This window comes from Gouania willdenowi, chromosome 19 (genome assembly GCF_900634775.1).
Source record: "Gouania willdenowi chromosome 19, fGouWil2.1, whole genome shotgun sequence".
NCBI classification, from domain to species: domain Eukaryota; kingdom Metazoa; phylum Chordata; class Actinopteri; order Blenniiformes; family Gobiesocidae; genus Gouania; species Gouania willdenowi.
The window spans coordinates 19,494,320-19,510,289 of record NC_041062.1 but is presented as its reverse complement, the minus strand read 5'-3'; the positions used below and the strand labels follow the sequence as shown (position 1 = coordinate 19,510,289).

The 15,970-nt window shown below is 38.6% G+C and overlaps 3 protein-coding genes across 3 annotated transcripts in view; 1 reads left to right on the top strand and 2 right to left on the bottom strand.

The window, feature by feature from the left end:
• Positions 1 to 3,865: 3,865 nt before the first annotated feature.
• pgp (phosphoglycolate phosphatase) lies at positions 3,866 to 7,456 on the bottom strand. The gene is made up of 2 exons (XM_028475658.1): positions 6,597 to 7,456; positions 3,866 to 4,975 (listed from the first exon to the last, which is right to left on the bottom strand). Exons 1-2 carry the CDS (start codon positions 7,192 to 7,194, stop codon positions 4,650 to 4,652), a joined length of 924 nt encoding a protein of 307 aa, XP_028331459.1. The 5' UTR covers positions 7,195 to 7,456; the 3' UTR covers positions 3,866 to 4,649.
• LOC114481857 (delphilin-like) overlaps positions 7,198 to 15,970 on the top strand; it is a 51,017-nt gene continuing 42,244 nt past the window's right edge. Inside the window, exon 1 of the mRNA XM_028476915.1 lies at positions 7,198 to 7,582. The gene's annotated coding sequence lies outside the window, so the exon portion shown is untranslated. The remainder of the gene's footprint in view (positions 7,583 to 15,970) is intronic.
• zdhhc4 (zDHHC palmitoyltransferase 4) lies at positions 9,471 to 15,851 on the bottom strand. Its single transcript, XM_028475657.1, has 7 exons — positions 15,713 to 15,851; positions 12,727 to 12,856; positions 12,571 to 12,644; positions 12,322 to 12,500; positions 10,232 to 10,357; positions 9,904 to 10,148; positions 9,471 to 9,826 (listed from the first exon to the last, which is right to left on the bottom strand). The coding sequence occupies exons 2-7, from the start codon at positions 12,847 to 12,849 to the stop codon at positions 9,527 to 9,529; spliced, it is 1,047 nt and encodes a 348-aa protein (XP_028331458.1). The 5' UTR covers positions 12,850 to 12,856; positions 15,713 to 15,851; the 3' UTR covers positions 9,471 to 9,526.

Genomic DNA, 15,970 nt, shown 5'->3' with positions numbered 1-15,970 from the left:
TCAACTTCAGTTTTCCTATCATTCCCTCTTTTTTAAAAACTTCAAACTTGTGTAATGTGTTCTATCATCCCATTATCCCCCGTTTTCCTGCTTCTTTTACACATGCTTTCACAAGAGGAGCTGAGCTGGCTGCTCACCACTGGTCTAGACAATAAACAAAGAGTTGAGGGAGATTCTGCCCAAAGTCTCCGTCATCAGGTGAGAATCGATCCAAACTCCAGAAACTCCAGCTCCCGATGACAGACCAAGGTGACTTTAGGCAAGGAACTCAGAGTTCTACTTCACTTTACACTAAAAAGAGGGTTGGACGAATACAAGTTGTAGTAGTTGCCAGGTATCAGTTTTCATATCTTTAGACAAGGCATGAATGTATTTGTATAGCGCATTTCTTACACCAGGCAACTCAATGTGATATACATGATCCAAAAGTGCAACAAAAAACGTTCAACAGCTTAAAAATGATTAAGAACATTAAAATCAGCAGCGAAAACGAGTATTGACCCTCTACATTGTATCTGCATCCTGCCACAAACAAGGATGACGGCGGTCATTCCATGTCAAGTAGCTTATTATCCTGTTTATTTTGGGGGAAAGTCTATGTGTATTTTGTAGTTTCTCTCAACAAGTACTGTATGTAGACAGAGGTGTACAGAGTACTGATATATCCTACTCAAGTAGAAGTACTGTTACTTGATCGAAATTGTAATCAAGTACAAGAAGTGCAGCAGTATAGATTGATATGTCAGATCATTTGTTCAAATTTGCATAAAGCACCAACATTGGTAAACATGTAGAATAAAGCTTTCTGAACAATTTTGGATGGGGACCCCCACAACATTTTGCCTAGCAAAAAGGGTTATATACACTAAGTTAAGTGTACAATTCAGCAAATTGACCTTGAAAAGGTGTTTCTAAATATTGTGAGCCAGTATTTTTAATGACAAAAATATATTATTTGATTTGTAAATTGCTGTTCTCCCAAAACGTTTTGCTTAAAAGTACCCATTATTGCATAGAGAACATGACTCAAATTGGTTTAAAGTCAACAAAAATTGCATTATAGATTCATACCGTACTGTATTTTGAAAAGAAAACTAATACTCAGGAAATATAGTCAAATTATTGCACACTTTGAAGCGGCTACAGTTTATTCTTGTACTACCATTTTACAAGGACACGTGGTACACACATACAGTACATCAGTCTAGTACAATACAAGTTTCTGTGTTCAAGTGCATTGGCTCTGGATTAAGAAGACTTTTACAGGCAATACGACTTTGCATTTGCACATGCTAAACTAGGCCAATATCTCAGTTTGTGTCTTTTAGTACAGTGATTCTCAACTGGTGGGTCGGGACCCAAACGTGGGTCAAGGACCTCTACTGGGTGGGTCGCGGACAGCTGGTCAAAAATAAGTACCTCTCAAATTGGACTTGTCTTTTATTTTGAAGGAAACTTTTCTTTTGACAGACTCGCTGTGAAATGCATGTTACACAGGAAAATATTTAGCTTTATGTTTTAAAAAAGATTATATGTGTGTTTTGGTTGGTTGAATTCCAAAAAAAAAAAGTGGGTCGCGATTTCAAGACCGTGGCAAAATGTGGGTCTCAGGGTGAGCCATCTACTGGCATTCTTCATCACAACCGCAGATTAGCCTTCTTGCATTTGCAGCGGTTTCTACAGTCTTTTTTACAGCAGGTCGAAGCAGCTTTTTTTAAGCCTCAGGGAGTACGGTGCAGACCGGATCGTAGGACCCATGCTCTGTTTGCTGCCAGCCCCAGCTTGTTGGTGATGGAAGCACAGGTTGACGGACTAAGACCTGTCCCCAAACAAAGCCACCCGTGGAAGACTGATCTCTTCATATGCTGTTCCAAAGCATCATAGGTTGGTGGGATGCGTTGGACTGAGTTCTTCTTGGCGAGGAGTTTCTTTCTGGCCTTGTTGACATCCATGTATAGGCTGCTGCAGTCATAGAGTACCACTACAAACCATTGACTATAGTGCATTGTGTCATCCTGGATGTTGAATGGCATGGTGGTCAGGGTAAAAAGGGAATCTGTCAGTTGTGAAAACGAGTTCCATGTGGCCCAGGCAGATTTCTTCCCATGCCCCATGAATACTGATACCGTGTCACATCCGGCCATAGTGTGGAAGACAGGGAGGGCATGTGCTTTTTGTGGACTGAGAAAGGCAGCTATTTCATGATCAGGGATGTAGCGGGAGTTCCTGCCCATCCCAAAGACAATCCACAGTTCATCCACGCATGGTAGTGCCTGGGCTACCATCACCGCCAAGACAACAATGTTGTGTCTACGGTTCAAACTTGAATCCGATGGTGGTCATGTGCTGCTGCCTCATTTTGACAGCATGGAGCCAGAGAGCTTTCACCTTCCTGCCTTGGAAGGCACCATCAGTGACTACCAGCTCCTTTGCCTCGTCATGGAAGTTTGCTGATATGGCTGCCATGCTCACTACACCCCATCACACCCCTTTTTCTCGTTTCTTCCTTGTCGCCATCTTCAAGGGGCCATCTTTGTACCTATCTCAAATGAGGTCGAAATGTGAGACACGATGCAGCTGCTCCTCAAAATATGGGTTAAGACTTGGTGAGCATATTCTTCACGATGACGGTGCCATCAAGTACAACAAATCCATCAGACCCAGCTTCACCAACACCTTCAAGGCACACCAGCAAGTCACTTTTTCTACAAAGGTGCATCTTGCCTGCATCAGATAACGCAAGAGGACATGCCTGATTTTCATGACGAAAGAAATGCCAGGGGAAATTAACCTTATACTACAACACCAATATTACCAAATTACAACACCATTCCACTAAATTTACCAAATTACAAACTACAACCCCACTTCCATCACCACAATAACATACTTCTGTCACTAATGCTGTGTGCGAAAATTGATTTTTTCATAAAAATTACCACTTTCCCCCAATACAATGGTTGGAAATTCAATAAAACACAAATGACTTTTTTTCCTCTTTGTGAAAGCACATACCAACGATTCTTTATCACCTCTGAGAAACCGAGAGAAAACAAATGTTGTTAAAGTAAAATGGCAGCCTTTTTGGAAAATGGCCGCCAAAAGTCTCGAGGGAGTCCCTATCCAGAATTGTTCAGAATACATTAGTCAACATGTGTATCATTTTTGGTGCTTTTATGAAAAGTTGAACAATTAGTTTGCTATGCTGCAGTACTAAAATGCATCATACATAAAATACTCAAGTACAAGTAAAAAGTAGCTCAATGAAATAGTACTCAAAGTAAAAGTTACTATTTACTTTCACCCTGAGTTTATATTTGGTAATAAATCGTTACCATGGTTCCCTTGCACAGTTAATATCTCATGTATAAACTTAAAAAGAAAGAGACCAAATCTACCACAATTAGAACTTAATTTAGTTTCCACAAAGGTATCAGTATAAAAATAACACCAATTAATTCAATTTAAAAATTCTCAGGCTCTACGTAAAGATACATTCATGAAGTGAATTACGTTTAATCTGATTGGTCGGCTATGATGTGATGCATTTTTTTGTAGTTTCACAATGTCCGTTGATCATTTCAAAACAAAAAAAGAATTTAATCATTAACAGTTTGGTATTGAAATGTAACAAATTACTTTACTTCTTTTAAAACATACTTAATACAAGTGAAATTACGGATTTAGATATATACTCAAACAAGTACAAGTACCCATAAAAGCAAATCACTTACAGTAACGTGAGTACTTTACATTACTCTCACCTCTGTATCTATGCTGAATTTAACCTGCTTTGATAATTGCGTTTAAAAACCGTAAAGACTGAATTAGTACCAAACACTGACAGAGTAGCAGATTAACACAGTAGAATCTTCACAGGATAAACTTTATTAATCATAAATGTTCCACAGTAGCAAAGGGTTCTATAATATTTTATTTCATTTATTCAGGGACACATGAGGGCAAAGCATAGCTTAAAAATGTTATCACTGTTTTAAGCATAATTTATGGCATGTTTAATTAATGCTCCGGTATGTAATTGGAGCTACAATTAAAAAAAAAATAAATTGAATATGAATAGAATGCCATTGCTTCTGGTGTTAACTTTGATTTACAGTACAGGTGGTTGCATCACAGATGGAATAAAACCAATTAAATACTTTAAAACAATAGTGAGCATATATCTTCTTTTATTAAGATATATATATTGATTTATATTCTGAACAGTTTAGACTAGTGATTCTTAACCTTATTGGAGGTACAGAACCCTGGCCAACAAGCCTCGCATTTAGAAAAATAAAATATATCTTCAAAACATGGAAGCCTGGGCTGATTATTTGCTTTGTTCAAAACAATTTTAATTTGAATAAATTAATACTTAAAATTAAAATTTGACTTAGTTATTGTAATTTATCTTTTAATAAACTAGTTTATCATAGAAATGTACATTTTTACTGTCTTGACCCCTGCTTAACCACTGAGACTGACTCAAACTCAGGTTAAGAATGAATGGTTTAGACAAATAAGAGCAAACTTCTAGAAAGTATCATGAGGCTTTGCTGCTGCACAACACAGTAGTTATTAATACAGTGTGGTTTAAAAACATTTCTTTAAAAGAATAGAGCTAACAGCATGTACAGTGGTCAGGTTCAACCCTGCAGAGCAGGAAGGAGGTCAGCAATACTTTCTACGTAATAATCCGGAACCATCCCCTGCCTCTCCGCTGAGCCGCTTTTCTGATGGACTTCTGCGTCGGCCACCGTGTTCACCCCCGTCAGGGTGAGCAGTGTCTTCAGGCCACAGTTGGAGCCCAGCATGATATCTGTGTCCAGACGGTCTCCAACCATGAGGCAGCGGCTCGGGTCCACGCCAAACTGGGACGCCACGCAGTCGAACATGAAGTGGTTGGGTTTGCCCACTGTCTGGGCCTGGCGCTGGGCTGCGGTCTCCACAGCCTGCAGGAGGCAGCCCGTACCTGGAACCAAGCAAAAACAAGGGGATCTGTAGCTGTTTGTCAGTGGACCAGAACAGTGTGCTGTGAATGTAAACCCAGCCAAATCAAGGTGATTGTATTATCAGGTGTTTTTTTCAACCATTCGGCCATATAACAGTGCCACTATGTTATGACTACCGCTACCAGCAACATACATAATCCTGACCCTGGATTTCCACTGGATACGTATCTGCAGCACATCTGTTGCAGCAAGGACTCAGAAGATCCCGCTAATTCACATGTAATCGTGCAATATATATGAGATTCAACCATGGATGAATGCAATATTCATATGTGACATACAATTTTAAAAAGTGCTCGGATCGGGCCAACCATGGTATCAACGGAAAGCTATGGGCTTGGTCCGAATCGTGCCGGCTGGAGCCGAAACGCACGATTTTCGGCCCGAAAAAAAGTTTTCATTTTTTTTTAAAATGAGGTATCAGCGGACAGGTTTTATTCCCCTGAATATTAATATGTGCTCGGTTTTCAGATAGAGTCTGGAGGCCCCGGAAGGTCGGTGTTTTCCTCTGCCAGGGGTAACCTCCATCAATGAATGGACTTATGATCTGCCTTGAACAAGGAGCATTTTATTTTGAAAATAATCCAGATATTTTATTTTGTGTCGATGCACTACTTCCTTACTACTTACTGTTATTTTTGGCCCTATATATAAAATTGATCAAATTAAATATTTAAAATTAGGCTCCTGTATTATATATGTATTGTTTCTTAAAGTGACACACACACACACAAAAAAAAAAAACATAATAAAATGTTTTCAGCTACTGGTAATTGCCTTCTTCAATATCAACCTTATTCTTGAAGGCCCTACTGATTACAATTACAATTCAACGCTAAACTGGGGAACCATGTAGTATATAGTTCTACACATATGTAGTTAACAATTATTGAAATATGTTTCATATCACGCTTTCACACATTTTACCATTTAAAAACAAATATAAAAAATATTAAAACCTATATTTTCATTGATTAAGAAGCCTAATAATGTAACCTAGAGATAGGAAATACATCAGATGATAGATATTTGATTTTAGTGTATTTTACAGCTGATTTAGTACCCGTTATCATAAGAGATGCTAACAGAAAGCTAACACAAGAGGAAGATTAGCTTTTATTAGGTTAATTATTTCAGGCTCAATAATTGAGATTAATTGAAATTTAACTTAAGTAATTGAGTACGTATTTGTAATTGGCTTTCGGAGGATAAAAAATATTTGTCATTTAATTGTAACTGGGGGACAATGCTGGTCACTAATCGTAACTGAACATGGGTAATTGAAAACGTAATTGTAACTGAAAATGTAATTGACCCCAACCCTGGCTGACACATTCAATCAAATTAACTCATTTCTTTAGTTTTAACTTATTATGTCTACCTCTAAGACAGGAAATTGCAAACCTAAACCGGAAGTAACTGCACCCTAGGAAATTAAATGAATAAAACGTTTAATTAAATATAAAAAGTAGTTTAATGTGGAAATAATCTTTGTATGTAGGGGTTTCATTTCATGGAATAATCGTCACTAGTTCGCTGGTGATGATTTTTGAACAACACCTGTGTGAATGTGATGTGTACCTGGGACAGCCTTTCCCGCCTCCAGGGGCAGCCTCGTGTCCCTGTTGGTCCCCACGAACAGACAGTCCCTCTGGGTCAGGTACTGGAAGGCTCGGTTCAGCTTCATGTAGCTGAAATGGTCATCGAACCCAACCAGCACCGCCTTCACATCGGGATCCAGTTCCACGGCGGCCCAGTCACCCTGCTTCCCGTGTATGTGGTCCGGTCCTACCCCGGTCTGCTGGATGCCCACCGCCTCCAGCTCCTGGCTCATGGCGTTGCTTCCTACCAGGTACACCTTCCCGCCCTGGAGCCCACACACCGTCTTCAGGTACATGGCGGAGCAGTACGCGGTCCCAAACACCTCGTCCTCTTTGGCGTTAAAGCCCAGTGCTTGCAGTTTATCCGCGTACATCTTCCTGGTCTTTGAGCTGTTGTTGGTGACGAAGAAGACCCGTTTTCCCCTCTCTTTGAGCAGGTTAATGACCTGCGGAGCTCCGGGGATGGCTTCGTCTCCTCTCCAGATCACTCCATCACAGTCAAACAGGAGGCAGTCTACAGAGTCCAGCACCTGGGGGAGCAGAGCTCCTTTCAGCGGTGTGCATTTAACCCCGGACATCAGGAAGGTCTCAGCTCAGAACTACCGCACACCGGTACCTGACCACGCTGTGAGGATCGGCTTGTCCTGCCGTAGAGACTCCTGACCCGGGATAAGTAGAGTTTAACAGCCGGTGTTGGAACCGTCTTCGTTTAATGAGTCAATGTTTGAAATTCACCAGAGAATGAAGATGACCTTTGCCACACCGGTCATAGATATGAGGCGTTCAATCTGCATGTGTCCGGTCATAGATATAGAGAATAGACGACTCGTTGACTCTGGAGGAACTGACCATAGACATAACAATACGTAGACGCCGCATTGACTGTGAGGGACCCGTCAACGGTGCCGCCATCTTGGACCGGTGGTGGTGGTGGAGGCAGCGGTGCATGGACATTACAACAGAAAGGTATTTCATCAATTTCTAAGTAGAATTATCCGTTGAATTTTGAACCGATTTCCAAACTGTAATAAAAAAATTTTTTTTTAAAAAAGTCACACATGTATCTATGATACAAGTTGCTTGGATATAGTTAAAATGCTGGTTTTTATCACTCAACACTTGATCTCCACACCCACATCCTTGAATATTTCAGTTCTTTGGCTACAATGATTAATGATGATGATGATATAATAGTAAAAGTGATAGTAATAATAGTAATAGTATAATAGTTATGGTGATAATAATAATAATAGCAATAACAAAATAATATAAAAATCCTGTAACTACAACAATAATATTAATAATAAACAATATTTATTAATGATAATAATTACAATAATGTAATATAGGAATATAATAATGATAATTACCTATAATAAAGTATTAATAATAATTAAAAATACAATAATATGAGAATATAATGATCATTATAAGAATAGCAATAACAATAATACAGTAGTAGTACAATTATGCAATAATAATAATTGTCAAATGTGCTGAGGTTTTTTTTTACAACATTGTTTAAGGCTATACACTGCATTTGACAATTATTATTATGAAAAAGGCTTGATCAAGTGATGTTACTCAAACAGAGAACAATAGTCAGCAACAGTAGGGATGAGGAAAAACTGACCCATTTATTATTAACCAATTGGTTACATAAATGTTAACCTTCAACATAATATCTGCAGTATTAGACAAAAGCTAAAAAAAAAAAAAAAAAAATGGGGAAAATAAATAAATCGGAAAATCCGGAATTTTGAATTCGATATTTGTTTTCAGGCTAATATCAGACCGATATCGATATTAGATCGGGACACCCTAACTTCCTTACCGCTATGGGTTTTAAGTTAGTATAACAAGATTATTTTCGGATGCATACCGTTTCAGTGCAATAATCTATAATATCCAATAAAATAGTTCAAGTACAAAGGAAATAAATGCTCTCTTTAAATTTTGGAGCGAGATGATTGCAGTGGTTTTAAATTAAGATTTGTTTACACCTGTTTTCTGGGTTTGCCTCGTTTTATTTATCCGTCTGTTTGTCCTCCAAGTTTGGTGTTAGTAATAAACAACCTGTGTGAATATCTGCTGACAACTGATTACTTTAAAAGTGCAAACCAGTCATTCAATGGAATACGATGTAGGAGCGACTGACCCTGTACCAAGATGGTCGCCGTTTAGGGCACGTCGACTCCAATCCACGCAGCGTCTACTTTTGTCTGTTTATGATCGGCACTACCGCTATTTCCGTCCTGACTTAAAGCTACAGCAGACCAACAGACTTAAAAAAAAAAAAAAAAAACGCGTTTTTTGCCTCCCACAATCTAACACAAGCTTTATTTCGACAACAAAAATGTAAAAAAAAAGAGAAAGAAACCACTGACTGAAAAATATATAGATCTCTTCTTCGTTTTTGCAAGAAAATAAATTTGTCAAAATAATTAAAAAAATGGACTGATAAATTAATTAAAATTAAATTGTTTCCACAGTGTAAGTCTAGTTGATTTTTATAATCATAACTTGACAAATTCAGACATGCCAGAAATCAAGATTAAAAAAATATATATATATATTAACCAGGAAAGTCTCATTGAGATTAATAATCTTTTTCAAGAGAGTTCTGGAAGCAATTAGGTCTAGGGGAGTAGAATTGAACTTACAACCCTTTGATTACAAGCCCACCTCCGTAACCACTAGGCCCCCACTGCCCAATATATCAGTATAATAATAAAAATAAAATGTGTATATGTCTGAAACCTGTAGCATTAATTACTTAGTACAAGTTTATTAAAAGAAAAACATGTCAACAACCTTCACGACAGCATGTATTACTTAGAAACCAAGGCACATATGTATCAAAAAAACTTTATTGGTTCATTTCAGTTTCAATTAGTGTTAAAAGTTTCCTCAAGTTTCTTTTTTACAAATAGGTTGTAAGGGAAAGAAAATCTCTCTGAGGTTTAGAAGCATCCCTCGGCTGTAGTAGAACCTCTTTGAGTGTTCAGTAGCCGGGCTGCACAGATTATCAGCCAGTGTTGCTGGGCGACAGTGCTGGCAAGTGGAACCGCGACTTTTGTACCACTCATTGGATGTTTGGTTGACGAGGGCCAGGTATGAATGGAACAGGGCGTAACCGGCCAGGAGGAAGAAGACGAACACCAGGAAGCCAAGCATGAAGACGATGCGGGGGAAAGTCAGGAACAGATGCTAAAGAGAATTAAAAACACATGACATTAAATTTCCTCTGTTTAAAAACAAACACTTCTAAATGACTGCACTGTTACCTGGAAGATGAAAAGAAATCCTGCTCGCTGCTGCTGGCCATTGACATCTATGTAACTGGCCCTCAACAGGCCTGAACGCAGCACGGCATGAAGCAACATCTCTCCTGTTAGTAGAGCAATGTCACCTGCCATTGCACACACACTGAAGAGGTAAAGCAGGAAGTAGTGCGTGTTGTTCGCGCCGATGCAGTTGTTGACCCAGACGCAGTGGTGGTCAAAACGCTGGACGCAGCGGTTGCAGACACCTGGAGAACACAGAGAAAAATAAGACAGTAGCTACATTTGAACAGTTATATGTAACTGGTACTAATAATGAGACGTGACTCACTGCAGTGTTTGGAACGAGCTGGTTTCACAAGCTGACATGTTGGACAAGAAACTCCAGGGTGAAACAGTCTCCTGTCGTATGGATAGATACGCAGCTTGCCAGACAGATTCTTCTTAGTTACAGTGCCTGATGTGGAAAATCAAAGACAAAGCTTTTTTAAAGTTAAATGTTTGACTGAACTTAGTGTCACAAAAATACTGAGTTTATTGATGCTGAGTTTGGGAATTTTTTAAATTATGAATTTATTAACATAATGGCAATCGTAACTAAAATATTTGCATTTCCTGAAAAAAATGCATGTGAGGATGCAGGTGCTGGCACGCATTGCACTGCATTAGCTTAGCATTAGCAACATCCAGGGTTCTCGCCAGCGCTGTCGAGCGTAGGGGCCCTCGACGTTGTAATTTTTCTCCCCTACAGAGATTTTCTCTTGTCTTTTTTCCTTTTTTAATCGGTACCGTCGTAATAATCGTTCCACACTTGGACACAAAAGGGACTTCCAGATGTGCACGGGTTGTTTTAACTCTATTTTTAATCTGAATAACCCAGAAACACATACATCAGCCGCACTGTCTATTTAATCCAGACGATCTGCTCGGATGCTCCCGTCTTCACCTGAGGACCCCTGGAGCCACTTAGCTGTCCCCATTGCTGCCTGTGTGCACCGTCCAATATAAACAGTGTAGCTTCAAACAGACGAAGCGCACATGAAGCTGCTCGTCATATTTATAACTCGCAACGGATCATTCTAAGTGCACGCGCGCAAATGTGAAGGCTGTTGAGTTGAAACGTGTTCAGACTTAAAGATACATGAGCTTTATTCTGTTCTTTCGGGCAGAGTCTTTTTTTTTTCCGGCCCGATTAAAGGTATTGTGTGTGTGCGTGTGTTCAAATATTACTGCAGGTCCCATATAATACCTCATTTAAATTTGAAAAGCGCGTCTTGGAATCAGTCTTTTGAATAACATGTTATTTATTGTCTCTACAGTGTGTTAGTATTTATTAGAATGAGTAACTACATTCATCATCACCAATTCAACAAATAACTTTTAGCTTTTAAGTTAGGCTGGAACAAAGATTTAAAAAAAAAAAAAAAAACACCAAAAAACTTTAGCTTCACTTCACACATTTTGGCCCTCAGAGCACCACACGATCTGCCTATGCTGTGAAAGATGAAAAATTCCTGGTGAGAACCCTGATATTCTAGCGTTAGCATTAGCCTCGCGTTAACATTATCACTAACCTAGTGTTAGCATTAGCCTAACATTAGCAATAGCCTAACGTTAACATTATCACTAACTTAGTGTTAGCATTAGCCAAAAAAAGGCACTATATAAAATGTATGTATGTATTATTAGTAATTATTATTAGTATTTAGTGCAGTGGTTTAGGGTTTGTGGTTTTTGGATCGTGACTCCATTTTGATATCAAAAATTTCTGGTGACCCAAAAGACATTTTTTTCTAGATTTATTTATTTTTTTATTTATTTTTTTAATCATGTTTAAGCTCAGATTAAAAAAAAAATACTGCATTATAGTTGAACTTGATTTTTATTTTACAAAGTTAAGGTATAGAAACACGGTACAGCAGAGAATTAGGACCACTGGAGGGGGGAAAAAAAACCGGAGCCACTGAAAGAGTCTAGTTTTTTATTTCCGTAAAGACAAGATTGTGTTGTTTTAATAAAAAAATCTATTTAAATCTATTAAATCTATTTAAATGTTTCTGAAATATCAGGCGACCCCACATGGGGCCCCTACCCTAAGGTTGAAAAACTCTGATTTACTTTCGCCTGAATAGATTTATTGCTATAGTTTTTATCACTTCCAGTCACTTTATTTGTTAATCTCTCTCTCTCTCACTCTCTCTCTCTCTCTCTCTCTCTCTCTCTCTCTCTCTCTCTCTCTCTCTCTCTCTCTCTCTCTCTCTCTCTCTCTCTCTCTCTCTCTCTCTCTCTCTCTCTCTCTCTCTCTCTCTCTCTCTCTCTCATAGGGGTATATGTACCTCCATTTGAGAAACACTGAACTAAGTGATAGTGTCCACAAACAACAGCTCTATATGAATAAATCACATGTTTGCTGACATGTACCTGGGTCTTTGTTGATGCAGAGGTAGAAAAACCAAGTGTTGATGACCAACAGGATGTAAGGCACAGACAAACTGGTCAGAGTGGTTTCCATGTCTCTACAGAAGCCAAACACCTCGTAGGTGAACTCTGAGTATACAGCTGCTTCCAGCAGAAGGTGCAGGTAGATGAAACTGTTGTTCCTGATAACAGAGTTGTGTATTAATAGGTTTTCTGTGTTGGCTGTAGGACCATACTGGTTTGAATACTAACCTTTGATGGAAGAGTCTGTGTGAGACCCACTGTAAAATCCTCAATAGCCATGCTGGTGTGAACGGTGCCACCACCTGAGAGATAAATGAGTCACTCTTAGTGCGACTACAGCGCCACCCAGTGTTGCTTTAAGGGAGTGTAGAGCTTCTGTCTTACCTTTAGGACAAAATTTAAGGCTGAGCTCAGAGGGTTGTGTTGTTGGCCTGAGTATTTACAGATGAGGAATATACACAGCAGCACCACCACCACGTAGATGGCAAACAGAGTGAGGAAGTCCATGTCACACCTGGAAGCATTGTACCTGTCACTGCCCGATCCTTTCAACGCATGAACAAAACGCGTCTCCATCCGGTCGGCCTATTGATAGGCAGTCCCTCCTATCTCCTTTCCTATCAACTTTTCCTTAACCCTATGTATGACATCACGGGGTTAAGGAAAGGTGTAAGGAGAGTAGGGATGCGTATTGCCTGGCATCTGGTGATACGATTCGTATCCCAATACATAGGTCACGATACGATACGTGGAGATAGTGGAGGAGTTCAAGTATCTCGGGGTCTTGTTCACGAGTGAGGGTCGGATGGAGCGTGAGATCGATAGACGGATCGGTGTGGCGTCAGCAGTGATGCGGTCGCTGTATCGGACTGTTGTGGTGAAGAGGGAGCTGAGTCCGGGGGCAAAGCTCTCCATTTTCCGATCGATCTACGTTCCTACCCTCACCTACCTCAGTCACTCGGGAGGAGCTCGGAGTAGAGTCGCTGCTCGTTCACGTTGAAAGGAGCCAGCTGAGGTGGCTCAGGCATCTGTTTCGGACTCCTCCTGGTCGCCTCCCTCATGAGGTGTTTCAGGCATGTCCTCTTGGGAGAGGCCTCATGGAAGGCCCAGGATACGCTGGAGGGACTATGTCGCTGAGCTGGCCTGGTGTCGCCTCAGGGTCCCCCCAGAACGGCTGGAGGAGGTGTGCGTGGATCGGGAGGTCTGGGCATCTCTGCTGAGACTGCTGCCTCTGCGACCCGGCCCCGGATAAAAGCGGAAGAAAATAGATGGATGGATGGACGATACGATACATTCCGATATTAAAGTATAAGGCGATTATTGCAATTTTTAAAAAAATACATGCCTTAATAAACAAATAATCTGTAAATGTGTACACCTTAATGAGAACATTATGTATGAAATATATATTATTGGCATATTTTACACTCAAAACATTGGTTTTATCATGCCATGTGCCAACAACTTAAAATAAAAAAACAACATACAATCTGCACGTGGCTTTTAAACTAACTTTGACTTTAGTGCAACTTAACTGAGGTATATGCCTAGAACAACAAATAAATGCAGAAAGTTAGTACCTTCTTTATAGATTTTATTTAAAAAAAACACAAGCTGGTCAACATGCCCAGGTTACAGTGCACTTCTCTGGGCAGTTATAATGTCTCCTGCAGTGGAAAAGACTCTCCTGGTTAAAAAAAAACGTTATATATATATATAAATAATTTAATTTATTTTATTTTTTTAAATAAAAAAAAAAAATCAATATGGTTGCATTTTGAATCGATCTGAGAATCGTGTGAAGTAATATCGCGATATATCGTCGACGAATCGATTTTTTTCAACACCCCTATTCATTTCAGTGTAAAAATAACAAACCATATCACTTTTGAGGCTCTAGCCAAGGCTGCTGTAATGTTGACAAATGTGTGTGTGTGCACCAATAAAAACATAAGTGGTTAAAAAAAAAAAAAAGAGGAGTTAGGAAAAGGTGATCACGTTTGTTTTGACAATTAGACGCACTTCCACTAGGTGACGTAAATATCTGACGGCAGCGAAGGTTAGTGATGTCTGCCATAGTGAAAAAAATACAAATTTCCAAAAATAGAAGCACATTTAATATTTATTTTTATTTTGGCTTTTTTAAATTATTTATTAATGTAGATATATGTTTATTAAAAAAACAACCAGACAACACTTTTTTTAACTTTTAAAAAAATGAGTTCAAATAATATTTAAAAATAATTAGTGTGTGCATTCTAAACCTGCTGCCAAGATTTCCCAAATAATTAGAATTTTACGTTTTTGATTGTTTATGTTGTGTTTTGATCGGTTTTTGTACATTTTCTTAATGTGAACAATTATTTTTCAAAACAATGTTATCTATATTTTTTTGTTACTACTTTATTTACATCAAATACATAAATTACAATACCGCCAATTTCAATTTCAATCTCTAGCTTTTGTGTTGCAGATTTGGATTTATGTGTCTGATAAATAAATGAAAATGTAATAAATATTGACTCGTTGGGTGCATCACTTCAGTTTTTATTGTAATTTTTTTAATATTACGTTTACATTTTAATATTTTAATTAATATATTATTATTACTTTAGTATCTAAGTATTTAATTAAGTCTGTCATTTGTTATTTTTAAATTACAGACACAAAACAGAGATTAAATGCTTCTTATTAATCTTTTATATATACTGGCATTTATGACAGAATTTAAATACTACACGACTTCATCAAGTGCTCAGAAAATAACAAAGCACAAACATATATTTAATATGAAGTGGCAGGGTGGTTAGTTACACAAATCAGTACATGAAGCATTTGTGCCCCTAGGGGGAGCTGTTACCCCACAACAAAGAACTGGCTTTGTTACGGTGTTTTTTTTCCTTTTTGTCTTTTTTTTTTTTTAACTAACAATTAAAAACACCGCAAAAACCACTACATATTTACATATGTACTATTAAATATCTAACAAACGTCATATGGTCGGTTTACATTTAAATATCACGTCCCAGGAGCTCTGACGTAAGGATTGCGAGTAAAGGAAGTGACGTAGTCTACGCGCATGCGTTGAAAGGATCAGACAGTGACAAGCGTCACAGCGCAGAGGCTAATGTTGCTGATGCTAACACAACACACGCATAGTGTGAGCTTCACATATATTCACTGCTACGTTTGTGTGATTAATGCTTTATGGAAATAGACATTTCCATTCAAAATGACAACAGGCGTTTCTTTTTACAACTATAAAATTACGTAGTTTGACAAGGAATACGATGCTAACCATCTTTAGAAGCTAAACTTTAATCTTCAAAGTTTTTTCAAAAGCGGTTTTCAGACTTATTTTTGTTCTTACCATATACTTTGTTACACATATGCCTTTCCGTCTTCATTCCATGTAAACATGATGGTTTTAGTCCACTTAGTCAGCTACAAACAAACGTCATGTCTGGTCCGTGTCATCATACTTTACATGCTATTCCAAACACTTCCGTAGCATCTGAGCTAACAGTCAACAGATGGCGCTGTTTCCCTGCAACACGAGCCAATTTGAATTCTGAAAGACCGCTGTTGGAAATGTTAGAAGTATTTATAGAAATGTAAGATTTAGAGT

Coding starts and splice junctions, on each gene's coding strand:
- pgp (XM_028475658.1), bottom strand. CDS start 7,194: ATGTCCGGGGTTAAATGCACACCGCTGAAAGGAGCTCTGCTCCCCCAG. Junction 4,976..6,596: donor GGCGGGAAAGGCTGTCCCAG/GTACACATCACA, acceptor GCTTGGTTCCAG/GTACGGGCTGCCTCCTGCAG.
- zdhhc4 (XM_028475657.1), bottom strand. CDS start 12,849: ATGGACTTCCTCACTCTGTTTGCCATCTACGTGGTGGTGGTGCTGCTG. Junction 12,645..12,726: donor CCTTAAATTTTGTCCTAAAG/GTAAGACAGAAG, acceptor TTTATCTCTCAG/GTGGTGGCACCGTTCACACC. Junction 9,827..9,903: donor GATTTCTTTTCATCTTCCAG/GTAACAGTGCAG, acceptor AATTCTCTTTAG/CATCTGTTCCTGACTTTCCC.